Source organism: Polyergus mexicanus, unplaced genomic scaffold (assembly GCF_030449975.1).
Source record: "Polyergus mexicanus isolate NDT 795.1 unplaced genomic scaffold, iyPolMexi1.0 SCAF_11, whole genome shotgun sequence".
NCBI lineage: Eukaryota > Metazoa > Arthropoda > Insecta > Hymenoptera > Formicidae > Polyergus > Polyergus mexicanus.
In genome coordinates, this window is record NW_027223331.1 from 3,839,135 (window position 1) to 3,866,435 (window position 27,301).

At 36.0% G+C, this 27,301-nt stretch overlaps 2 protein-coding genes and 1 long non-coding RNA gene across 7 annotated transcripts in view; 2 read left to right on the top strand and 1 right to left on the bottom strand.

Moving 5' to 3' along the window:
* Positions 1-4,493, top strand: part of LOC138937728 (kinesin-like protein KIF26A) — a 317,690-nt gene extending 313,197 nt beyond the window's left edge. For 2 of the 3 annotated variants that reach the window (XM_070304263.1, XM_070304264.1), the window contains exons 15-17: positions 92-367; positions 849-1,115; positions 1,486-4,493. In XM_070304263.1, coding sequence (XP_070160364.1) covers positions 92-367; positions 849-1,115; positions 1,486-1,658 — 716 coding nt within the window. In that variant the 3' untranslated portion in view covers positions 1,659-4,493. Of the gene's footprint in view, positions 1-91; positions 368-802; positions 1,116-1,485 lie in introns of all 3 variants that reach the window. The other variant, XR_011447562.1, reaches the window with a different exon arrangement.
* The window catches only part of LOC138937734 (uncharacterized), a 272,331-nt gene that overhangs the window by 205,379 nt on the left and 39,651 nt on the right, over positions 1-27,301 (bottom strand). The window contains exon 2 of the long non-coding RNA XR_011447564.1: positions 7,452-7,499. This is a non-coding gene — a long non-coding RNA (uncharacterized lncRNA). The remainder of the gene's footprint in view (positions 1-7,451; positions 7,500-27,301) is intronic.
* Positions 6,342-26,647, top strand: Ndg (Nidogen). 3 transcript variants are annotated; one of them, XM_070304267.1, is made up of 21 exons: positions 6,342-6,587; positions 15,867-16,145; positions 16,314-16,519; positions 16,596-16,687; positions 16,932-17,078; positions 17,745-17,978; positions 18,349-18,877; positions 19,089-19,255; positions 19,585-19,713; positions 19,804-19,902; positions 20,371-20,538; positions 21,210-21,347; positions 22,492-22,617; positions 23,032-23,154; positions 23,474-23,817; positions 24,164-24,500; positions 24,791-25,019; positions 25,407-25,582; positions 25,734-25,842; positions 25,927-26,045; positions 26,225-26,647. In XM_070304267.1, the coding sequence occupies exons 1-21, from the start codon at positions 6,372-6,374 to the stop codon at positions 26,359-26,361; spliced, it is 4,104 nt and encodes a 1,367-aa protein (XP_070160368.1). In that variant the 5' UTR covers positions 6,342-6,371; the 3' UTR covers positions 26,362-26,647. The 3 variants fall into 3 exon arrangements, with proteins under 3 accessions (XP_070160368.1, XP_070160369.1, XP_070160370.1); XM_070304268.1 differs by lacking the exon at positions 21,210-21,347 and having other exon boundaries at positions 6,343-6,587; XM_070304269.1 differs by lacking the exons at positions 21,210-21,347; positions 22,492-22,617; positions 23,032-23,154 and having other exon boundaries at positions 6,343-6,587.

The window sequence follows — 27,301 nt, forward strand, 5'->3', positions numbered from 1 at the left end:
TGTCTAAAAATTAATAAATTTGTCAATATAAATTAACGCATTGTTTTGATATTAAAGATAATAAATAATATTTATATGTTTTATATTTCAGGCGGCACCTCCTTGCAATTGTCGATGCCATCTCCGGCGCCATCCTCTGGACGAATGCAACGCAAGATTCTTAGCCTCGGCTCCTCGTTCGGTCTCAACAAGGAGAGCTCCGATTCCGGTGCGGATACAACGCCACGAGCGACTAAATTATCACCGGCCACGTTGTCCAGACATCGTGCCGAGAGCTCTGGTTACGACAGTATCGTTAGAGATAGCGAGACGAGCAGCATCGCTAGCGACTCGTCCCGACAAACCGGAGCATTACAGGAACATCAAGGTAATCGTCAAGTATCTCTTTCGACTATTCATATTTCTTGAAGAAGCGCATCGATCGATATCAAAATTGTTCATTACGCTAATAATTCAGTTAAAAAAAATAATCTAAACTGGGATCGAGATACATTTAAGAAAATGCTTAATGTGAAATTAAAATATAAAAAAAAATTCAGAGGATTTTTTTTTTTTTTTTTTTTTTTTTTTTATGTAGTTAGTCGATTTTTTCAGTTTGTTTCGCATGGAAATTTCGCCCCATCTCGCTCCTTATTTACCCTATCATGATCTAATGCTCAACTCTTTCTAAGACTACCTAACATTTAACTACAGTCAAATATGCAAAGAACGAAAATATTGTCGGAAAAAATTGCCATCGTATTCCTAGAACAAGATACGCAAACCCTCTAAAACGATCCCATCGTACGGTGATTCTCCTCAGGTGGCGCGCTGGGGGTTCTAACTTCGACGTTGTGCGGGTGTTTCAGCGGTGGAACAGCGGGCGGCAGGGTACGAGCTTCGGCGGTCGCGGGCCCGCTGCCGGGCTCAACCGGGGCCGCCCGCGGCGTCGGCGATTCTCGCGTATACAGGCGAGGACGTAGACATCCTGGACAGACGCGCACGGGTGCGCTCGAATCCACGTGGAACGATGTCCAGGATACACAGCCTGCGCCTGCGCCAGCGCCTTCTTAGGCTGGAGCTGCGCGATGCCAAAAGACGCCTAATGGTGCCAGACACTCGTTGGGACTATAATCGTAAGTATCGGCTTTCCCGTGATATGCAGATCAATAGCAGATTCGAATATTACGTACAAATATATTTTAATTTTTTTCTCCCATTGCATTATTTGTTGTAAAAAAAAAAAATTGTATCCACAATTTTTTAATATAATTCGATCTTATTTATAAGTAAACAAATAAAAATATTAAACATTTATTATATGAACAATTGATTTCATTATTTCATTAAATTTGAAAAGAATATTATTATGTTTACGATTTTAATAATGTTTTTACATATAAACTCACACACACACATATATGTATAATTTTATAATATATGTATAATAAACTCTGATCAGTGATATGTACATATCATTACGATCATATCTGATTTTAAAAATAGTGTACGTGGAGGACAGTATGGACTGGCAAAATCCATCATTTTTGGAAGCTCTGACGGTCGAGACATGCATTCTACAGAAAAGAGTGGAGGCCTGTAAGAGTCACGTTCTTCTGGTCACCTGCTTCGACTCCTATCCTCAACAGCCGACAACGGCCGAGATTAAAATCACCTAACGTAGACTTAGATCAGCACGCACGACCGCGTGTTGATCACCAATCCCGCCCATCCACCTACGAATTTAATCGTTGAAACGAGACGAGCGAGGTCGCCGAATAAAATGGAATAAATTAGCAGAGAATGGCGTCGATGTCGCTCGACTCCGTCCAGTAGTTGTTAAATGATATATTGTGGTCACCGTCATCGTCATCGTATATCGTCGCTATTGTTAAACCTAAAACGGTACTAAACGTACTAGCAAGATTAAACGAGAAATGAAGGAAAACCTAATAAAGTCTCACCGAAATATCGTACACGTACACGCACACGCACGTGTCTTATCGAAGTTATATTATAGAGTTTTAACGAAAAATGTATTCGTGTTAAAGATTTCGCAATTGTTTCAGTTTCAACGATGTTTCTCAGGATACAGGAAAATGTTGAGTAATTCTTCGCGTGTTATTATAGCGACACGAGTAAGTAAGTCAGTTTCGAGAATAACGTTCGTGCCACGTTTATATTGGCAATAATGGTTTTATGTACATGAGAGTTGATACTTTGTTTTCACATTCTATTATTAATCAGAGTCATTTAAAATATTATCGCTGCCATACTGTCTGACTGATGCCATTAATAATTTATAAGAGATAGATTTCCGACCTAAAAAGACTGCCGGCCAACCGGCCAAACTGTGTATTCATCGAAAACAGCGACACAAACAAAACAAACGAATAAAACTGTCGCGGTAAACTAGAGGTATTTATCTCGATAGAAAAAATACGACACGCGTCCACATTCGTCATCGTATCAATTAACCACGAATTAAAAGATAGTCGAATAAAAATCGAGAAAATCGATCATAAACGATATCGCAAATATTAGCTGTAATAACACAAACAATCTCGATTATACATTATCAACAATTGAGAGCGTCTACAATCTAGAGAGCAGCGAGTAGCTAAATTTTCCTTTCTCTATGATATCGCTATGATTCAGGGAGAGAGAAGAAATTCGGCGATGTTAGTTAATTTAGATTGTCGATGGAAATGGTTTCGCAACAATAGAAGTTAGATGTTAGAAGTATAAAAATACAAATTTTTTTCATTAAAAAATCGAGCTTCAATTTTGAGGGGAAGCCAAACGAAAGCAATGGGAAATTTGCCGTGGGTGAACGAGCAACGCACTGCCAAAATAGTGCAAAAAGAAATCTTTTATATACCATTAACGATCGATCGATTAACGAAATGCGCCGTACGTAATGTATATTTAATACACGCGCGTTAATTCATGGTATTATCGTAGCTTTAATCGTTATCAGCAGTTACCGCACTTCGTAGGGTTCTGTAACTCACTTAGAAAGACGCGAAAGAGAGAATGATAGAAAGAGAAAAGCGGAAAAAGAGACAGAATGAATGAATGAATGAAAGAAAGAAAGAACGTGCGCACGAAAGAAAAGGAGGAAAGATGAGAATAAGAATAAATCGTAAACTTTTGCTAATCGTAAAAAACGTTCGCGCGAGTGCTATTGAAACTTATAAAAGAAAGGAGAGAGAAATAAGAGAAAGAGAAAAAAGAGAGAGAGAGAGAGAGAGAAGGAGAAAAAAATGAGAAGCCCAACTCTCTTATTTCCGATGTGAGAATGTTATGCGAAGAGAGGACATGAAGCATAGGCGGGGATAAAGTCGGGAAGAATAAAAATAGATGGCATAAAAATAAATTGGTATGGGAATAATGTAAAGGAGAGAGAGAGAGAGAGAGAGAGAGAGAGAGAGAGAGAGAGAGAGAGAGAGAGAGAGAGAGTAAGGGCAGAAACAGAGATATTCTAGTTTTCTGATGCGAGTCGTGAGGGACCGATATCGATGGAAAAAACACGACTCGTTTTTCTCGTCCTAAACTGTTATACCTTGAAATTTATGCATGATACACACGTATATGTATATGAATATATGTATAAGCACACACGCATACAGATACATATACACACGACGCAAAACAATATTGTACGTGAGTGAAAGACGTACACGCGACTGATCATCACAAGCATACATAGACACGTATTTCCATTTTGCATTTAGCATTAAATGCGAGCATGTCAAATATTGAGTTTACAAAGTGCAATATCTCTAATATAATTTTAAGATCGCACAGCGAAGATCGCTGCCGACCAAAATATTCGATAGCCGCATTTAGCGTTAAACACGAGATGTAAATGCGAAGGCACAAACGTCCTTTTCACAGATTCGTGGAACGGTATAAGATCGCCAAGTGACTCCCCTTCGTGTTGCCCTGCGCTAATTAAAGAGATCCTATTCATCGCATTCGTTTCTCCGTATCTCGCTCATCAACGATCAAAGATGAGTTTGCCGCTGAAATCGTCGTCATTGCTTTATCTGTCGGTTCGATATATATCTCGTTGATTGTTTATCGCAACAAAATTACGATTTTTCGTGTTGATCGATTATTCAAATTGTCGCGATCATCTACGATAATTATTATACGTATGTTTGACATATGCTAATCTTGCCGAGAAAATTATGTCAAAAAAGTGAATTTCAATTTCCGTCTTTTCGAAAATCACGGGAAATATCTTTATAGTTTGTCGCGTCTAACGTTAAAATTCGTGCATGTAATAATATTTGTTTACTTATCGTCGCGCGTGTCCTGATTCAATCTGAGTTAAAAAACATTGCCAAGAGCGTTTCAGTCCGTCTGCCGTGAATACAACAGTAATAATAACGAATTATAGTGATAGTAATTATTAATTGTAACTAGCGATCTACTTCCACTTTCCGCCGGAAAACATGCGTTTCTGTATCATAGTACTTGTATGATATTTATATTTTATATGTACAAATTAGTCATGTAATTTCTTGTAATAAAGATCAATTTACAACGTGCATCCCGAATTATCTCTATTCCAGATATCCTTATCAAATTTCAGTTGCCATATATGTGTAAACCATTAATTATTTTCATTATCTTAATTATCTTTTATTTCAATCGTAAAAAAAAAAAAAAAAAATTACGTACATCTTCTCACTTCCGACGATGTAATGCAATATAGAATGACTCTCAAATTCATTATTTTTCAAAGTAACTTATGTCACTTCCAAAATAAGCGGTTCACATACCGTCATACATTAAACGAGCGAAAGAAGGAGAGCGACCCCGACGAATTCCTGAGACAATTTATTGGGATGTTCTAGGCCGCGACGCAATTCTAGGCGTATGCGAATGTAGGTCCACCTCCGTTTATCTGTCGACGTTTATACTTTGTTTCATGAAGTAAAACCGCACGCGATTTCGCGTAGAAAACGGCCACAATGAATTCCAGATGAATCGCGCACCGTCTCGGAGAAATTGCGTGACAGATGATCGAGCATAAAAGACGTAAAAAATGTGAAGCTCTCTATCAACAAAAATCGGAGCAATTTTTAAATGTCAATTTACCTTAATAGCCAATGGGCAACAAGCTGACTAATTATTGCAATAATGTCATATTTTTTTATAATGATAAGATTACGATAAGAGTAAATGACTATTTTTAACGATTATGTTTATATAACATTAAGTTAAAGTTAACCACATTAAAAACTCGAAATTACGATAAAAATGTAAAATATTTGCGTAAAAGATATTTTATAGATAAAAAGAAATAAAAATCTATATGAAATCTATCGATTTTAAATGCAGAACGCGATGCGGTCGGAATACAAAGTAATGGCTCGAAAATCATTGCGTCAGCAATGTCAGCCAATTTAGCCACGGGATGCATAACCTTGCAGCTCAATTATCTCAGTCACTGATAAAATACGATTATGGTCGCAATTAAATCCTTAAAATCCACACGTGCTGATTACAATATGTATCACGTAATAGCGTAAATCTCGGCATTTGAATAAATCGTCCAAAGATAAAATTGAATCAACTATAATTTCACACGCGGAAAAAATACGTGGCATAAATGCACGGCTATTGTTAATTTAAATGATGATAATGCTTTTATCCTGCGTTTTCACATGCACGTACATAAAAAAGATCTACAAAGATAATAACGTAATGATATAATGAATATTTCTGTATATATGTAAAAATTATTTTAAGATTTATTAATGATTATTAAAGACATAGATTCGTAAATAAAACGCTGCTCTCAAAAAAAAAAAAAAAAAATCTGTAATGCTTGCAGTTTTTACTTTAAATAATAAACTATAATGTGCATGTGATCACGACTGTGATTTCTGTATTCACCTCTATGAGATTGCATAAACGTCTTTCGTCATTTATTCAATATAATTAAATTTCTCAAAACTTTTTCTCGATCATCATGGAAAATAAATCGAATATAATATTTTATGTCAAAAAGTATTAAAAAATTCGTCAAACTCATCAACTCATCACTCCGATCACCGATATACTTGCGGAGCGGAAGGACATTACCACGTGAAATGATCATTGTACAACACGAATAATTTACAGATAGAAAAAGAGAAAAGTTGAAGAATTACATTCGAGATATATTCAATTGTGCACGATTAGTTTATTAGCGGCGGGATCAAAGCGATGTCACAAAATTATCGGCGAGCGCGGGAAGTGAGCGTGACGTTTTATATATTCGGAACGATCGCGCCGGTCGAGGAGTAGCGGCGAGCAAAGACGATTAGGGGGCGGCAAGAGAAGAGACGTCGTGGCCAAGTCGAACAGCAGTAGCGTTAAGGCAGTCCGAGAGAATGGCTCGCGGCGCCGTACGCTGGAGCGTCTTGTTAGGCCTCGCGCTGGCCCTAATCGCGCCCTACACTACCGCCCTGTCGAAAAACGATTTATATCAATACGCGGCACCGGGTTCCTTGGTCCTCGAGAGCGACCCGAACCGGATGCTGATATCCGCGGAGGCGATCCTCAAAACTCCCATCGTTTTCTACGATAAAATCTACAACTCCATATTCGTGAGTACCGATAGCGATTTTTTTTTTTAAATATTATAATTTTTTTTCAATGTTTCAATGATGCAATTTTTCGATCGAATGCCTGTTCATATTAAAAAATGAATATTTAGATGGCAAAATATTTTTAAATTTTGTATTATGAATTGAAAAAATATAAAGTTATATTATATTTATATATAAATTTTTGTTGATATTATTGTGTGTTATGAAAAAAATCTTGTTCTTCATTCGTTAATATAATAGCGAGAAATGTAAAAAAAAAATTACAAATTGAATTACCCTGTATTAAATTAATTTTAATCTACTTATATATCATAATCAGTGTACGAACTAATTGCATACAAATATATCGAAAGAGTAAAACATAATATGAATATAGAAGAAAAAATCTTTTTTCATAATTATCATATCTTGATTATAAGATATGAACACAATTCTTAATTTAATAATTACGTTACACGATATCATAATCTTTCTAAGATCGTATTCTGCCTCTTGCAAATGCAAATTTTTTAAGAAACAGAAAATTACAAAAATCACAGTAATAATGCCTACTTATAAAAAAATATATAATTTAGATTAAAAATTTGATTAAAGCAAAGTCTGCTATTTATATTTGCACAAATATGTGGGTACGCAGTGAAGTTATTATTAGATAGTCTGCTATTTTTGTATTTATGCTTGTGTAAACTGATCGTGGAAAACATCGTTCGAGAAAAACGCAAAATATTCTTGATAACTTGTTGCAAAACTGTGTATTATGTGTGTGCGAATAATATTTTTGCAACTATTATTTACAACTAGATAATTTTGTTAATATGATGATTAATCGAATTTGCGTAAAGCATTTTATTCTATTCTTACCTCGTATTAATCTTTTTCTTTGCCATGATATTCCAAGAAGCTTTGCTCCTAAAACATAAAATAAACTTGATTAGTAAAAATTTTATAGAAAATAATTATTTCCTGCAATTTTTTAAATTTATTATAATATAAAATTATAAGAACAACATCGCATTAATTTCATTTACAAAGTAAGAATATAATAAAAGCCAAAATTTCGCCTGCTTATATGTTCGGTTAATTTTTTTAAAAACAATTTCACGATTATGTGAAATTTACATCTAAAAAAGATATATCTAAATTCACCAAATTTAATAATAAGAAAGATCATTAAAAATGATCTGTCTATCTATCTATTTCTTTCCATTCAAACAAAAAGTGAAAAAATTTCTATGGATATCTCACAAGAGGATTATTAACAAGAGGAGTAAGAATGATGTTACACTTTACTTTACGGTATCTACTTGTCCTATCTCTCTTTACGAGGCTAGAAAAAGTTAGAAATTTTTTCTGGCCATCTCCATAGATTAGAAAATTTAGCGTAGTTTCTCCACGTGACGAACTTCAATTTACGACCCGGTCTAGAAAAAGTTCCGAGACGGCGGCGGCGAGACGATCGGTGCGGCCGGCGTAATTCCTCGATTAATATCAATTTATCGCGCGGTAGACAATGAGTCCCGCGCGCGCGTTTGGTCATTCTCTCAATTCGGCTCGCGGTCTAATCCGGTCAACATCTTCTGGCATGACACGAATTCATTGCGCTCTTGCGATGACGAACGAGAGTGACGGACTCTCTAGGCGGCACAATCGCGCTTAATTGCAACGGACGCGCTGCCGCGCTGCTCATCGCGTACAATTTACGAGAGCCCGTTAATTTGTATGAATGAACGAGCGAGAGCGGCGCGCGAACCGGAAGACGATGCAACGCGCATCCAGACGAGCCAAGACGCGATAAGATTCCGGTAGTGTTTGCACATCGAAAGATCGGCCGTAGGCGAAAGCGTATTTCGAGGAGGTGCGCGTTGCAGGAACACAAAAGAGTGATTCGAGAAAACTTCGAATGTTAAAGAAATTTAAAAAAAATAAGAAACATGTACTTTTTAAATTTCAAATTTTTTATGATTGTGACGATTTTTCTAGCTTTGTACATTACATAGTAAAATATGATTGAAATTATAAAACATGTAAAAATAACTAAAAGCATTTCATATATTGTATATATATATATATATACTTATATTTTTGCGAAATATTCACTCAAATGGACAAATATGACGAAATAGCTTCTAAAACTTGTCTACTTGCTTAAACATCCATTAGGATGTCTCTTATTTTAAGCTATTCTACGACGTATCCGAAGGCCATCAAAAACGCAGGGACAATCCCGGCCGTTTCCTTGTTAACTACGAGAAAGATATTTAAATCTTGATATACGCACTTGAGTCATCGCGCAAACGCAGACAGCAAAATGATTGAATAACCGTAGAAACCGGCAACGATTAGAAAAGTCCGCAGGACACGTGTGATCTAACTTTTCCGCGAATCATTGTACTACTGCGGAGATATGAATGAACATTAATTATGGGCTAATCTCGCGCAGATTAAAGCGAAGGATTCATCTCCCCGAAGCAATTTATTGCGAATCAAGGTGCATGAGCTCATGCGTGGAAGCGTTTATGCATTACGCCTCCGCGTAGAGCGAACCAATGTTATCAACATTTTCTCGAGTGAAAAATAGTTTTCCTATCGAGACTATACAACCTTGGTTAACGGCATGGAGTATCTTTAATAAACTATGATCAATCTACATATACATCTAAAAGAATACTATCTTCGTGAAATATTTAAAAATATATGTGTATAAGTAAATATCAAAATATATGATTATATATCTGCTATTAAAATGTATGAAGAATTAATTGTATGTTTTCTTTTTTTTAATTTATGACAAGATTACATGTTGGCAAAGCAATTTAGTGATAATATTCTGTATATCCCATTTTATTTTACATTTTATAATATTCCATTTCAAGCAAGATTATACGCGATAGGAGCTTTTAAAATTCAATACCAAAATTCATTTTCGGATTGGGTATGACTTTCGCAGTCGCCGTTGTCAAAGCATGGCATTAGAGCCATGATCCGTCGTGATCCGTTCCATTCATCGTGTTCCGTCAATAATTCAAGCGTCCGCAAAATCATCGTCGCATTATTGATGACGTGCGTACGTGCGCCTCGCTTAGGGACGCGCGTCGAGTCGAATCACACGCAGAAACTCGGCCGGCTAGTCAGCCGGACGAGCGTAAAGTATAATGACGGATAATTGTGAGAGACTAGACGGATTAAGAGCCTAGAATGGGAGATTCGATTTTGCAGGTATCGCAACAATACATGTACCGTAATCGTATCTTTTTATATTACTGTAACACACGTGTGCAATATAAACGCGCAGCATAGCATTACATGCATTTTTCGTATATCAAAAGATAGAACTCAAGAATTCAAAAAATTCATGATGTTATTCTTCCCTTTTTCAGCGTAAAAGTAAAAACTAAGAGCCATAAATATGATAGAAAAAAAATTTTTAATTTAGAACCTAGTGTATAATATATGTTCGAATTATATCTAATTATACGTTTTTGACATACATATATTTATTTTAAATGACTTTGTAGCTGTAATTTATTTATTGTTATCCAAAAAAAAAATGTTTTAATAATTTATATATATTTAAGAGTACATTAATAGAAATAAAAAAAAAAAAAAACGCGCAAAAGCTATAATCATTGCACTATTCTGCAAACAAATACACATTCACTTGGCTATATCGATCGTAAGAGATGCGATTTAATATTACGTGAGATTACGAATATGTAAATTCCTGCCATTAATCTTGATAACTTTTCACATTAGTTAAGTTGCACGAGAGGAAAAATCATATACCGATGTGTTTCCTGCACCTGCGTCTTTACGAGAGTCCCACACTTCGTTGTAAAAATATTCACGCGTTTCATAAAACTAACATTATTTGATTCTTTGTAAAAATATCACACATTAAAAGTAAATTTTATACCTCTGCGTTATTCTCTTCATAATCTAAATTCGTACGGAAAAACTCAATGAAGAAAACTTCTCTTGCTATACTCAATCAAGTTCTCGCATCAAGATAGAGTGTAATGCGACAGCCAGTCTGCGATGCAACTGCTGTGTGCAATTAGCTTTTTCCCACATTATTTCGTGGAGAATTAGTGGGAGGAATTGTGAAATTCCGCTTGCGATTCTTCTGGATCGACTATGTTGTCGGCTGCGTCATCGCCGGCAAAGTTCAATTAGACTCGGCACGAAATTCTCAATTAATTTCATTATCGTTTCTTCCGTTTCTCCGAGTTTCCTTTCTACCAACTTCCGATATTGCCACATATCTTGTCGTAACCTTGTAATTATCTATGAAAACTCAATGTTTGTGGTTTCGTAAAAGAGCTGCTACACTCGTTTTTTACGAATGTAATTTCAGTTTTCGCTCGCCTTTCTCAATTTAGCGCGCATGTTTAGTAGGCAGACAGACATCTTTGTAGGCGTGCAATTTGTTGAAAATATCGAGGAAAGCGAGCATGCCATGTAAAACTAGACAAGTGTAATTCAAGCACGCAGAGACTTCCGCATGCAAACGCAAAAGCAGACGGCAGCGAACTAATTGACGAGAATTTTGCTTCATGCGTTAAAACAAAAATTATGTACGAATTTAAAAATATCACCAAAGTTTAGTCAGTTTCACACAAGTCATTCAAAAATAATATAATATAATCCAACAATACAATCAACAGTTTACTGCACTATTTTTTGCAAAGTATTCTGCAAAATATTTTCCTCATCAATATAAACTCAGATACTTATATAAAAAAGAATCTCTTAAAAAAATTATTTCCGTCGGCTACTTCATGTGTAACAAGTCACAAGTCAATCAAAATAAAATTTTAGATAATTTATCAGCAGAACAAACTGTACGCGCAACTTCTTGAAATGATTATCTACCCTAAAAAAGATCGAGACAACTTTTTGCTTTTTGAAAACTTATTAATAGAAAATTAATAATTTCTCATAATTTATATCATTAGCATTGATAAAAATTAATCAAGATAAAAATTGAAATAGAATTATATAAAAAGAAATGTCCAAAAAGAACTTGGGCATCAGGCGATTCAAGAGAGCTAGCTCCGACATTCCAATAAAGCGCTTCCTCGGTGGACTCTTAGTGCATTATCATTGTTATGCGGGCCCAGGTCAGTGACAAATCGCGATTGACACAGATGTATATCGCGACGTATCCACGAACGAAGACGATCTACTTAGAGGACCTGCCTACACAACAATCATCTTCATTTCGTCGTTTATCGTCGACGATTCGTAGTCATCAAAATGATTGCGGCCGATTGCGCGATCGCGTTAGCGCGTGCGGCATGCGTTATCGAAACCATCGCCGCACCATCTCTCTCTTGCCGTCATCGTTGATTCATAGCTGCTACTATGTTACGACGATTGCGCGTGCACCAAGATTAGCGGCTAACACCGAAGTCCCGCGATTAGCATACGAATTCGACGCATTCAACCCGAAGTACCGCGCGAACAAGGCGCTCAACAGCGCTTATGTATCATCGAAATGCACCATGGGAATTCATTTTAACGAATGATAGATAATGGAAACATTTTCCATCACAAGTTGTTATGGAAATCACAAATTATTCTGCATTTTTCTAGCAGATAATACATGCCGTGACACAAATCAGCTGTTTTCGACGATAAATTCTTTACCAAAACTAAAAAATCTATAAATAACGCATTCTAATTATAAGTCACATTTCTCTGTGTCCCGTTTTGAGATAATATAATTTATAGCCTCGATGATATCATTTCATAATTGGTAACATGATTTTTTATATATTTGTATGTAATATTATATAATATACACAATAAATATATAAATATCAGATAAAAATTTTCAAACATTCGTCAAAAATTGTAAAATAATATAACTTTAAGAAAATGAAAAGCCGAATATAATTAAAAAATTTAAGTTTAAAGTTGAAAATATTATAAAGTGTGATTGTAATTATAACTTGCAACTTTAATTAAATTTTGTCTATATTCTATTTCAATGGTATACACATATAGCAAAAAATATGTATACGAACAATACATATCAATTACGAGATGATTCCCGATACAGAAAAAAAAAAAAAAAGGATCAAGTGATTTTCTCAGTATAAAAAGTTCCGCATTCGATATTGAAATATTCGTCGATGTGAGAACCGATCTCAAATTATTTCTGTTGAAACACTAGAACGTTATCGACGGTATCAGGAAGAGAGACGGCAGCCAGCACGGATTCCTCCTATTACTTCCACAAGCCATATTATCTATTTCCACTGTTTTCTCCCGCTATTCACCACATGTGTGTGCGTGTGTGTCATCGGCTCTGACCTACGACCTCGGAGATAGCCTCGACGGTGATAGCGGACCGAACTTTCCCACTAACTGACTTACGCGAATGTCAAAATGTTCGATCATATAGACAGGCTTCGATGAGACTATCAATACTGGTTTGACATCTCCAGGCATCGATTATTGGACGCCTCGATGACCGATACTGATTATCGGTCTATAAACTCGCATATATATATATATGACGGGATGAATAATATTGATTGGATATTGAAAATTGGTAGACTTCTGTTTGTTTACTAATTGCTATCGTATTTAATATGTGGAAACGAGCAAATAGTGTTCTGATAACTATAAAAAAAATTAAGAGACTACCTAATAGATCCGTCACATATAAAAATAATATTTGCTTTTCTCTCTAAACGTAATTAAAATAATATTGATGTAATTAATGAATATATGAATTAATTGATGCATGTCAGTCTCTAACTAAATTTTTCAGTAAATCTTTTTTACATTGAACAAACGAAATCTAATTTATTCAACATACTCTCTCAAATATTTCTAACAATAATAAATTTAATATGCGACATATTTTATAAAGAATTATTTAATGCAATAAATAGAATTTACTTTTGTAAAAAAAAAAATTATATTAAAAAGATAATGTTAGAGTAAAATACAGTAAAATACAGTAAAATACAAAGGATCCAATTCATATCTTTAAATAGAAATAATAAATAATTACCTTGTTGCAAAATAAAATTATAAAACAAGTCTAATGCCAGAATAATGCCGCAATAGGGTTTATTACTTTGTCGCCCTAATTCGTGTCAATTCACTTGAATCGGGTCGCTTGTTAACGGTGCGCGCGACTTGAGAGAACATTAAATTTGATGCGGCGCCCGTGATATTAACCTCACGTGAAAACAATATGGGTCATTTGAGCAAACGGACATTCCAACTTGGACTTTGAATGGCGCATAAGAATTAACGTTCATGAATCAGAACGTGAGAATGAAACCGGATAGATGTAAAAATTCGTAAGAGATATTAAGCAAATGAAAATTTCTGCGTTTCACACTGTTTTGAAGACTTATAGAAAAATTCCATTATTCATAAATTCATTATTCTTTAATAATCTATTGTTAAAAAATCAAAATTTGATTCATATATATAATAAGACAAAAAAATCTCATAAACGTTTCAAACTTTCGTTAAAAATAAACTATATAGCAAAACAATAGAATATACAATATCAATTCAAATTCACTTTCTTAACTACCAAGATTAATTAATATTGAAACGTGAGTAGTGTGAGTAGTGTGAGAAACACGCTAATCATTTCTTCTCAGCGCAATATTTAGGACGGTTGCACCGCTCTTTCGGGGAGTTTTAATTTTGTCTCCTTAATGACAAGCCGCTTTTTACGGAGAAACAGCTGCGGCCCGACACTGCACGAAGAGTGCATCTTGTCGAATATGAAATAAGAGGCACGTTTGGCGCACATCGTTTTAGCCAATTGACGAAATAAGCCAGCGGCCCCAAAAAGCATAACACGACCACCGCGTCGACTGCTTCTTTCCGCTTTGAAATGGTACCAAAGAATAATGAAGAATAATTAGAGATTTACTTATTCGCTATTCTTAAGGAGATCATTTTTTTGGAGATTAAAGAAAGTTTTGCAATATAGAGAAACAATGCAAGGTAATAGACTCATAGAAAATAGAGATATATAAATTACATTTAAATATCTTATATAATACAAAGATATAATTAATATATTTTTTTAATTTTTAAAGTATTATATTGGATTGAACGGAAAGTTCGTGCCGTTTTTTACTAAGAGATGAAAATCGAAAAAACGGCACGAACTTTCCGTTCAATCCAATATATGTATGAATGTATGCCTCTCAAATGTTCCTTTATTTATTTATTATATATATCTACTGTGTCTTATCTAAAGAAAAAAATTGACAATAATATTGCGATGTTCTCGAATAACGCAATTATTACACATTATAATTTTTTTGTTTCCATAAAATTTCTAAAAAAACTCAATAATATCCTGCAAATATTGTACATCTTGTCGATGTTACCGGTGATACCTTTGTAAAGATCGCGATCTCGGCGAGATCATTGTGATTCCTTCGCAAGCTTCCGCGGACATAACATCGTTTTCTCAACGATCGCGCGTCGTTGGATGAATGACTCCTCCATGATAGGCGCTTGCTCATTAACGTGCATGCGTATCGCGCGACTCGCGGTCAAACCAACGCAGAGTGCGGGCCTCATCCCTCTCTCCTAATTATGTCATTGTCGGATTTCTCGCTGACAGCTCGTGCCGACGATTTACCTGCTGACCCGCTGACGCTGACCAACCTTCATGCGTGCATCACTAGACGGGATCTGATTTACTGACGCGTGCCAGCTGTGTACGCGAGTGCGACTCTTGGCATCGAGATTAATGTAAATAATCCCACTGCGACTAAATCAACGCACTCTGCGATTGAGAAATTCGCAGAAATTCAGAGAAAACGCGACAAACTGTGCACATTTTTCGAGCGCTGCTTTAATGAGAAAGATGATATAACATCAATTAATTAATAAAAGCTGTAAAGCTACATTGATAGAAGGATTAACAGACATTTATTAACTTTAATGCTATGAATATTTGTCAGACTATATAATAAGTTCTGGATATGTAAAAAGTTGATTGAACGCTGTTGAATTAATTTTTCATCTCAATGTTTTTAATATAAATAAAATCTGAGTATTTAATCGTGCTCCTATCGCGAGCGTATGTAAATAAATGAAACCTTTGAAAACTTCTCTCTCTTCGCATTTTCTCTTTCTACAAATTCCCTCTATCATTTCTTTCTGTAAATGATCTAATTCTCCAATACTTCGGAACTCTCGTTAAACGTGAAATTGAAGTCGGACATAGTTACAGATCGTGTCGGTTAATGAACGTCAAAGCTGGAAAATCGGTTTCAGGTAAATGGAAACGGCGTTCTTTCATTTGCGAGGGCAATGCAAAGATTCTTCAACATCGCGTTCCCCCTTGACGATCCAGTAATCGCGCCTCTCTACACACATGTCGACACGAGAGGTTCGGGAACGGTTTATTTTAGCGAAACCGATTCTCCCGAGATTCTCGCTAGAACCGGAGGATTGGTTCGAAGCGCTTTCAAGAATGCCGTCGACTTTCTACCTACGCATGTGTTTTTGACTACCTGGGTAGATGTTGGTTATTACAACGAGCGTAACGATAAGGTAAGTTGTTTGCACATTTTGAAAAAATTTTGACAGTATTCTCTCTTTCTTCCTTTGTTTTATTTAATATTAAACCTCTCTTCACACTAACACAGGAAAAATAAAAAATTAATAAACATGTAATAAGCTTTCCAAGTATGTGAGCGTTCATCGAGTCTCGCCTTTCAGGTGAATACTTATCAAGTCGCTATATCATCCAACGGTTCGCATTCCTTTGTTGAACTGCTATACCCGGAAAATGGTATACAGTGGATTCAGGGTGAATCGCATCCCAGCGGGCTCCCGGATGCCAAGGCGCAGGCAGGATTCATGAGCGAGGGTAAAATGTATATCCTGAGGGGATCGGGCACCGACCAAATTCAGAATGTCGACAAGTGAGTAATGGGGAGAGCGAAGGCGCCGGCTATATTCACATACGACGTAATCACGGATCTTTGTAATTGTTTTCAGGTGGTCGAATGTAAATAGGCCTGGTGAGTGGCTGTTTCAAGTCGGCCCCATCGACGAAGGTGAAAATATAAAGGTTCCCGATAATATCGAAGGTAATACGAAAAAGTTCAAAGTAATCGTATAATATAAAAAAAATATTTAAAAAATATACAATACTCTTATTTATAAAAAAAAAAAAATATTGAAAATATTATATATGTTTATACAACGAAACTAAAGATGATTTTATTTTCTACCTTACGAATATGATTGTAACTTATTGTATAAAGTATACGCGCAAATTAAATATTATTCTTGTATCTCATGACGTGATTATAACTAATATACGCTCTTTAGACACTATGACTATGCATCAAGCGGCCAGCTGCAGGACCGGCGCCACTACTTGTCATAGCAAAGCGACCTGCATCGATTACGAGATCGGATTCTGCTGCAGCTGCAAGCAAGGCTATTTTGGCAACGGGAAATCCTGCCAGCCAAACGGTGAGTTATTTATCAATGGCAATTGTCGAAAAGTCGCGTTGGGAGTTATAAGTTCGAGCTAATGGCATGCGAACGCGGCCTTTGAAGTATTCTCGAAACGGGGATAAAGAAGGAATCTTTCAACGTTCCCCCTTGAACTCCCGACGACGCTCCGTCTAACGCAAACAAAGATACGCAGAAATCGTCTCGCGTACGACAAATAGATGCATCGCAGTAAGTAGCTGCGTTTGCCCCAGTGCGCTCTCTGATCTATTCATAGTTTACGAGACTGATTCTTACGACTTCCACGGTAACATCGTAAAGACAGCAATATACCTGCAAATGACCCGCGCGGTTCTTTGATGATCGTGTCGCGACTGTGCGCATTGAAGTATCCCTACCGATAATTGCATAAAAAAAAAAGATACGACCCTTTTTTAAGAAATGCAGAAAACCGGTATTGTATCTCTTTAAATGCTATTTTGTCATTGATTCAACGATCGTGTAAAAATATAAATAAATAATCTTGTGTATAATATTTCTAAAAAATAAATATCTTGTACACAGAAGAAATACCGATTAAGCAACAATAATTATAAAATTCGTTAATGATAGAAAACTAAAATTGATAAAAATTAAATAAAGATTTAAAAATATGATGGCATTTTTACTGAAAATAATTTTTAGACGTGCCTCTTCGTGTTATTGGCCGAATATCTGGTACACTCAACGGCGTGGAATTCCCATCAAGAGATCTTCAATGTTACGTACAAACTAAAGATGGACGAACATATACTGCTTTGTCGAGAGTACCCCAAGAAATCGGAGCTAGTTTTCAACTTTTAGGCAATTTGGGCGGCGTGATCGGTTGGCTATTCGCGAAACCGGTTAGTGACACTGAAAACGGATACGAACTTACAGGCAAGTAACTTTATATTACGAAATCTTCAAAAATCAATTTTGATCGATTATAATATCCTAACGCGTTCTGATCTCTTCATTTATCCAGAGATAGATAGATAGAGAGAAAAAGAGAGGAGCGTATGTTATACATATTTTTAAACAAATTAATAATTAAAAAAGTTATCTATTATATTTATTATATTAACGATACTGAGAAAAGCAACTTTACGTAAAATTTCTTTTTTAAAAAATTAAAAAAAAATCTATAACACGAACGTTTCGATATTGCATTATATTAATTTATAAGATTCATAAAATTTACAAGATTGTCAAACGCGGTAGCGTCTACAAATAAACAATTATTTATACAAGCATGTTCCACGCATAGGTGGTTTATTTAATCACACGGCGGAGCTAATCTTTCCATCAACCGGCGACAAAGTGACGATACGCAGCAATTATCTCGGATTGGACGTGTTCGGTCAACTGAAGATAGAAGCGGACATCGAAGGTACGGTACCGCATCTCGAAAGGGACACCAAAGTGGACTATGGTGATTACGACGAGCTCTACACTCGCGCCAAGCCGGGGATGATCCGTGCACAAAGCGAGCGTACTTGCAAACTACTACACGGTGGCGGAGACGAGCGAGAAATCGCCTTCACGTTGGATCAGATAATTAGCTATCAGGAATGTCCGTACGGTATCTTCGATCCCGAAGATGACACGACCAGATTAAAGTTTTTCAGAGGCATCACTACTTACGAGGCCACCGAGGGTATCATACGATTTGCCGTCAATACCAAGGTAACGCCTCTTGAGGAGGAAGATCCGTGTATTCAAGGACGACAGACTTGCGGTGATCACAGCTCTTGCGTGGTCGATGGGGATAATTTCAAATGCATATGCAATGCAGGGTAAATATCGATTTTTTTTTATAAGATTAATTTATAAAAAAAATCTTAATATCGTAGATATTCGAAAAAAAGTCTGTTTTTGAATATGTGTGATATATCTTCATAAAAATATATTATCTCAATCTTAGCGTCAATGTATATGCATTACATTATGATTTTTTAACTAAATATCTATGATACTGCATTTATTATTATATTGCTCGTTATGAAGGTATCAGTATCTATACGAGGAGGATGGCAGTGCGATTTGCGTAGACGTGAACGAATGCACGGCCGGTAATCACATGTGTTCTCTGGACGCTCAATGCATTAATCAAGAAGGCAGCTATACGTGTCAATGCAGAACTGGTTTTACTGGAGACGGCCGAGTTTGTGAAAGTAACTCTGCATTTGTTTCATAATAAATTATTATATCTTAAAATCACAATTACCATATTGTGGTAAGATTTCAATGTCGATCAAATTCTTACTGCTGATAGCGACAAAAATAATCTTAACATCTGATAATACTACGGGTTAAATTCTATTTTTAAATTAATTCCAACACTTTGAAGATATTTAAAAATATATTTCGAGAATAAAATATTCGTATATAAAATATTAAATTAAAATAATATTCATATCTCTCAGTTTGCAGCTATTTATGGTAGTACGAGCTCAATAATATCTAATTTTATATTCGAAAAATTTATTTATCCGTAATGCAGGATTGCCGTCTTGCGAGGATATTCGCTGCGGGGATTATGAACAATGTGGAATGATCAGAGGTGCGCCTACGTGTGTCTGTATGTCTGGTTTCGAGGAAACAGATCAAGGCTGTTATCCCGCTCAGCATGGTAAAATGTTTTCCAGATATAATCGACTGGTAAAAAAAAAACTGCTCATCATCATATTTTTGTTGACAAAGACGAAAATTACTTTTACAGTATCCTGTAATGAGGAGGATAACTGCTCGTCTTACGGGCTTTGCAGTTTCGACGGAAATAGGAAGAAGCACGTTTGCGTGTGTATGCCCGGTTACGTCGGTGAGTAAAGAGCTCAAGAAAAGATCTTTGCCTACTGTTAATAACATAAAAAAATTTTTGAAAATGTAAAAAAATATATACAAAAATCAGTATAAATTCATATAAGTACACAAATCATTAATAATGAAAAATAATATTTTAACGCAAGCTAAAAAACATATCTGAATCTAGGCACATCCATTTGACAGCTTATAAGAGATGTTCACCTTTAATGCCTTTGGTTTCTCATAATTTCAATTGTGTACTGGTGGTACACCTCTTATATAATTCTTTATTCGTAAGACTATTATATATTTCAATTTTAATATGTTCCAAGACAATTTGACGAACAAAGTAATTAAATTAAAATTGCAAATTATAATTGAATATCTATCGCACGATAAAAGGACGAGTGATGCTTTAAACACGCATGATCACAATGTAATATGTAAAATGTTTTCTCGTATTTACATATGCGATTATTTACAGGTGATGGATACACGTGTTATTCCGAGTCCGATATCACCACTACAACAGACGAACCGCCGCAACCGCAATGTCTGATGGAATTGTGTTGGTGTCCAAGCGGCTGGGAATTCCGTAACCATGCCTGCGTAAGGCTAGAGGGAGAATCCACGACAATTGATTATCGAGACTGTAAGTTGCACGAAAAATAATAATCGGTATATCATATGGCGGTTTCTGTGAAACGTGAAAGTTTTTAGCACGGATTAGATCGATGCAATTTCTCTCCGTTATTCGAATATGCATCATAGCATGCTATTGCATCTATGCATCGTAGCATGTTTTGCATTGAGGGATTCTATCGTATCGATAATTATTTGATTGCACAATAATAATTAATTGAGTATTAGTATAATTCTATTGAAATGTGATTGTATCATCGATTAAAAAATTGAAGATCCTCGGAAAAACGTAAGAATAAAAAGCAACAGAATAAATATATCGTATTATAAAGTGCACTAAATGCCGTTTTATTCAATTATGCTAAAATATAGGTACGTCAGTGCAATAGACGTTAATAGTTCCATATCGTTTTAAATTCAAATTATGACAATGTTTGTCGATGGAAGCATCGCATTAAAATTTCTCCGAGGATCGCATTAGACGCAAAAATTAAAATGCAGCTGAAAATTAAAACAATTTGATCAACAATTACTTTACACAACGAATAATTGCATGTGAATAAATTAACACGAATAGGTTGAATTCTCGCCGCGATGCGACGATGATCAATATTTAATAACGAGCGAGATTACGATCGTTAACGCGACGAACATCGTTCGTCGATGCATAATGCGTTTTAGTATCGGCACATCCGCTCCCGGAATGCTTCGACGACGTCTGCATATGTCCCGTGGGATACGATTACGTCCATTTGGAACGAATTTGCGTTCCGCTGCCAGGATACCACCACGACACGATGGGTCCATCAGGATCTAACCGTACGACGCATTCACTGCTTGGCTTTAAGCTATTTATGTTCATTTTAATGAGTATTAAGCCTCTCCGCATACCTTTCTCTTTAACGAGTTCGTGGCGCGACGACGCATGCTGCTTTTATTTCCGTACTACCACTGTTTTAATTCCATTATATTGTGCGATATATATCTCTTATCTCATTAATTAATCAAAATGCTTGCGGGCTCGCAAATTGTGCAAGAATTAAAGTAACGTTTTTATAACAAAAATGAAACTGCAAATGATATAATGACATGTGTTAACAACAATCCCATTTTACGAAGCTCGATGTGAATCGCGTGAAAATTTGCGAACCCACGTCCCAGGTGTTTCGGAGGGCGGAAAAGGGCGAGTAAGAAAAAAACTTGTTCTACGAATAAGTGTACACGAAGTTTTGTTATCTTCCAAGTCCTTAAACTCACTTTCAGAAACTTGCGACGCGCAACCTCTTAGTGAATAGTACGACGGAAGATTATCTCGGAAAATTAGGAAAGATGTCTGCAGCGCACGACAGTTCCCTTAAAAAGGAACTACAAGATCAAGATATTCACACAAACGTGACTAAAATATTGCATATATAATTTCATTAAACTTATATATTATTTTTTAATATTTATGTTGTAAGTAATACAGTAATATATTTTTCATGTTGAAATATTCATGTTGCATACGAACATATAAAATACTTATTATTATTATTTCGCTCAGAAAATATTTTTCATGTTTATTCGAGATGCTTCAAGCTACGTATCAAAATAGATTTTGACATTCTGATGATAGCGATAAAAACTAATGCATCAACTTTAATATTCTTCGAACGATATTTTCTCTCAAAACTTTCATCTCACGCAATGCTGCGTTCACGAGATCAATTCTTCGCAAAGATACGAAATAAAAATAGCATATCCCGAAAAGCTGATATATCAGATATATCGAGGCAACTTGCAAACGACTAGTAGAAAAATTATTCAGTAGTTAGCTCGTAACTCTTTATCGATCAAGACGCGTTCATAACATCGCGAAATCTAGCCATTTCCATTAAATTTTTCGGTCTCGCTATCGGGATAGCCAGCTATCGTCGCCGCTTGCCGTGCAATGTATCATAATCGCGCACACGCTTGTGTCCAGTATCTTGCAACGTGGTGAACAGGTGTCATCCCTACGCGCAATGCATCTACGTGACGAACACCGGCGATTACGAGTGCCGCTGCAATCCGGGATACGAGGGCGACGGTATGGAATGCACCAAGACAGGTACGTGTGAAAAATGCATCTTGCTTTTGCATTTAGCAAGTTAATCAATAAACAAAAATCAAATATTGTGTTAGAAAGCGCACTCTGATATACATTATATGATATATAATTACACCATTTTTATTATAATAAATATTTTTTTAAATCATTATTACATATGAATACTCGTAAAATATACTTTTACAAACAGAAAATTAAAAAAAATCTAAATCGCAATGCTTTCCTTTCAGTTTATAAATTGTTTATAAAATTCAAAATTAATACCTTGTTTCTCGAAACATTATAGTGCGCTCTCCGATGCTCCTGCATTCAATAATTATATTTTTCCCGAGGAAAAAGTCTAAATCATAAAAGCAGTGCGGAGGTATGTTAATAATAATACAACGGTACGATTTTTTCTTCTTCTTCGCGCAGAGATATCCTGCGTGGAAGTGGACATCTGCGACCCCAATGCGTCTTGTCAGCACGAGGAACCGCTAGCAAAGTGCGTGTGCAATCCAGGATATGAAGGCGATGGAACAACATGCAGTCCTATCGGTGCTTTCATTATCCTTATATTTTTTTTTAAATTTTTGTTTCATTCGTTCCGGGCACGACGCGCTTCCGAATGTCAATGCAATCTTTTTTTTTTTTTTTTTTTTTTTTGCAATTTCCTCTCTAGCACGCATATCATGTGAATTGAGATACCACATACAATCATGAGCTTCGAACTCTTAGCGTTTGATTAGTAATTATTTCAGATGATATCAAAATCTCTCTCATACGTTTTACTTTTATATCGCGCTGTAAACCGCATAATACGAATCGAGAAATGCGCCAAACTGATATTTTCTCTGGTAACTTTCTTGCGTTTTAGATGAATGCAACGACAATTCCGAATGCGAAGAGAATGAACGATGCACCTACCATCCCGTCAGCTCGCGCTACGAATGTACCTGCAACCCCGGATTCAGCTTAGTGGACGACCGATGCGTGCTATCGGATTGCTCGACGAATCCTTCTCAATGCCACGTCAACGCGCAGTGCGTGTCGTCCGGCGACGGTGGCTACAAATGCGTCTGCATAAGCGGCTATCACGGCGACGGTATGCGCCAATGCGTGGAGGATCATATCGGCTGTAACGTTTTGAATAACTGCGGCCGAAACGCAGTTTGCGGATACAATCAAACATCCGCGAATTTCGCCTGCATTTGTCAACCGGTGCGTACAGATGCGTATCACACGTCGCATTATATAGGATAATCAATTTTGTTATCATCGCACGTGTCGTACACTCGTACGTGCTACGTTATATCGAATACTACGTGAATACGTAGCGCGTACATCGCGATTTATCAATGACAGTTTTAAATACTAAATAATTAAAAATTAGCAAAATCTGACGTACGGTTATCTGCTCAGGGAGAGAGAAAGAGCAAAATAAAAAACTTATGAATAACTGAATAAATAGTTAAAAATTTTATACGATCATAAAGCAAGATTTTTGGCAATACTATGCCGTCTCTCTTGCCATAGCTCATTTATAATGTAATCTTGCCGCCTTTAGGGTTACTACGGTGACGGTTTTACGTGCCTCCCACACACTTCGTGCAGACGCGACCCGAGCCTCTGCTCTCCGGACGCAACATGCGTGTCGGCCGGTGAAAATCAATTTGCTTGCGTTTGCAACGAGGATTACATCGGCGACGGCGTAAACTGTAAGCGCCGGCCAAGGCACGACTCCAACTTTTTCCTGGTAAACCAAGGAATGGCCACGCATCGAATACCATTCATGCCTACGCAACAGAATCCAGGAAATCCCATCTACATAGTTTACACGCAAATGGCGATCGCCTTAGATATCGATTGCCTCGACGGCAAAGCTTACTCCAGTGATATTACTGGTAATTGCTCGTCTGTATTCAAAAGTCGATTTGCTTCGAGTTTACCAATAACATATGTTAAAAATCAGTCTAGATTTTCATATAATTATTATTTCACAAAATAATACTACTTCTATTTTTAATAAAGAATCTAAAATTCTACGATATTCTATTATAATAAATGCGACAAATTGATTTTTTATTATCAATATATTTTTCAATTGTCGACGTATTAAGAAAATAATTAAAAACGGCGATAGAAAAATAAGATATTTTTCGCAATGAATAAAATCGCAATCCATCTACTGCAGGTAACAGAATAGTCGAACTATCTTACAACGGATCAATGGCACAAACATTTATTCCGAAAGTTAGCAGTCCCGAGGGATTGTCGGTCGATTGGGTCTCAAGAAACATCTTCTGGACCGATTCAGGCAAGACGACCGTCGAGGTTGCCAGTCTTGTAACAAAGAAACGCAAAATCCTCGTTTCCGATGGACTGGTCAATCCAAGGGGAATAGCTGTTCATCCATATCGGGGGTAAGAATATATAAAAGCACAGAGAAAATCAATTTGCAAAACTTTTTAGTTCCGCGTACTTCAAAATCCTCTCCGATCTTACTGCAGTCATTCCTACATATATTATTTACACAATAACAACGATGAAATTTCTTCGAGCTTCTGATCGTGAATTATTTTTTGCTGCGTATTTAGAAAACACCGACTTTCTCGTATTTTCTTTTGTGTCTACAGATTCTCTTAAACAAATTCAAATTAATTTTCATCGATAAAAATAACAAGACGCGAGAAAATAATTTTAAATTCATAATATTCAAACATCTATATTTCAATTATTAAATCGTAAGATTATTTTGATGTAATTTTGTAAAGTTATTTAAATTTTTACAAAGAATATTTTTGTTTTAGGAAAATATTTTGGTCTGACTGGAATCGCGCCTCTCCAAAATTGGAGTGGGCTAACGAAGATGGTACAGACCGAGCAATCTTCCTTCAGGGTGATTACGTTAAGCTGCCAAATTCATTAAGTATTGATTGGTCGACAGATGAGCTCTGTTGGGCTGATGCTGGGACGTTTACGATAAGTAAATATAGATTTTAATTACATAAACACATCAAAATAGCATCTTCTCTCGTTAATCTTACGTAAGAATATATCCGATGACGCGATATTTTATTATTACAAAGCTGGCTGCTCTGACAATAAATAATCTAACAATATTCTCTTGTTCTTAGGTTGTATCGAAATAGATAGCAAGAAGGTCAACATCGTCGCGAATGAACTTACTTATCCGTTCGGCTTGGCAATATCTCAAAATTATTACTATTGGACTGATTGGAAAACGTAAGGCAATAAAGCATTCACGACAATCTAGAGGAGCGATATAAAATTCGAAAGCTTTTATATATTACCCTACTTACATTGCAGAAACAAGATCGAAGTCGGCATGAAAACTAATGGCGAAAGACGCACACCCTTATCTGTTCCGCCAGGTGGTAGCGGAAAACTATATGGCATTGTGGTCGTTCCTGAGTCATGCCCCAGAAGTAAATTTTATCTTCACGAATACATTTCTTGATATAAATTTTACTAGTTAAATTTTGCCAAAAATAGAATTAACAAAACTAGTTCATTATTTCTAAAAATAAATTCTGAGAATTTAATATATTGTATCATCCGAAATTTCAATTAATATTTACGATTTAATATTTATTTGTTGGCGCAGTAACCAACGTATGCCAATACGATAATGGAAGGTGTAACAAGGATCAGCTATGTCTACCGGACGGCCAGGGCGGCAGGACGTGTGCGTGCGCAGACGATGCGAAAGAATCTTGCACCGACTCCCGTTATCCGTCTTAAATCCGTCCTCAATCTCGTACAGAAAAGAAGTAACGCAAAATCTTGTCTCGCGCTCGATATTAGCCGATAAGAAAGTCTCGCGCACTATCGCTCAACATCGAGCTATGATCATAAGTAACCATTAGATCAAGTGTAAATTATGACATTAATCTTAATATTGATTACTCCCATCGACATCCTCAAATAACATTTACTTTTGTATCTATCAGTCGCGACGCACGAGCTGTACTGCGATTTGATCTTATTTAATAAAAGTGAAGGAAGCGAGCGATGCTTTACAACGTAATATTAATACGACTAATCATTTCCATCGTTTATCTTCTTTTTAGTTTTATAATTAAATACAAAAAAGAAAAGCCCCCGAAAGAGATCTCTTATATAAACAGAGATCTCTGCTCTACAAAGATTAAAAATTATTACTATCATTGCGCAGTGAGAAATGAAATCCGATTAGCTACAATTACCGTATAATTTCAATCACTTTATTTCCCACATATAATATTAATGAGTTTATATACCGTTCTTCAGTAACTTTGATATTGCTATTTACAAGAAATATGTGAAAAAAGAACGGAAACCAAATATAAGTATAATTTTTCTTCTTGCCGGTTGAAAATCCGCTTACCTTTTTTTTTTCTTGAAAATTTTTGCGAGATATGATAAGTTACCGTCCCCATAACAATAGCCTATTAAGCAAAAACATACTGTTCTCTTAGAAAGATGGAAGATATGTTTACTTGCCTTTTTAACATAAGGTCTTGAAAAATAAAATATAGTCTCTCTAACACTTTCAACATCGTACAATGAATATTTTCGTGCAAGGTACTTCTTTTGGGAACGTGATATTTAATCGGTTGTGGGAAAATCGAAAGGCGATACGGCGAAATAAGAATGAGAAGACGATATAAGGAAGAGATAAAACGGCGACCTCAAAAACTGA

Coding starts and splice junctions, on each gene's coding strand:
- Ndg (XM_070304267.1), top strand. CDS start 6,372: ATGGCTCGCGGCGCCGTACGCTGGAGCGTCTTGTTAGGCCTCGCGCTG. Junction 17,979..18,348: donor AAACGGATACGAACTTACAG/GCAAGTAACTTT, acceptor TTCCACGCATAG/GTGGTTTATTTAATCACACG. Junction 19,714..19,803: donor CTGTTATCCCGCTCAGCATG/GTAAAATGTTTT, acceptor TTACTTTTACAG/TATCCTGTAATGAGGAGGAT.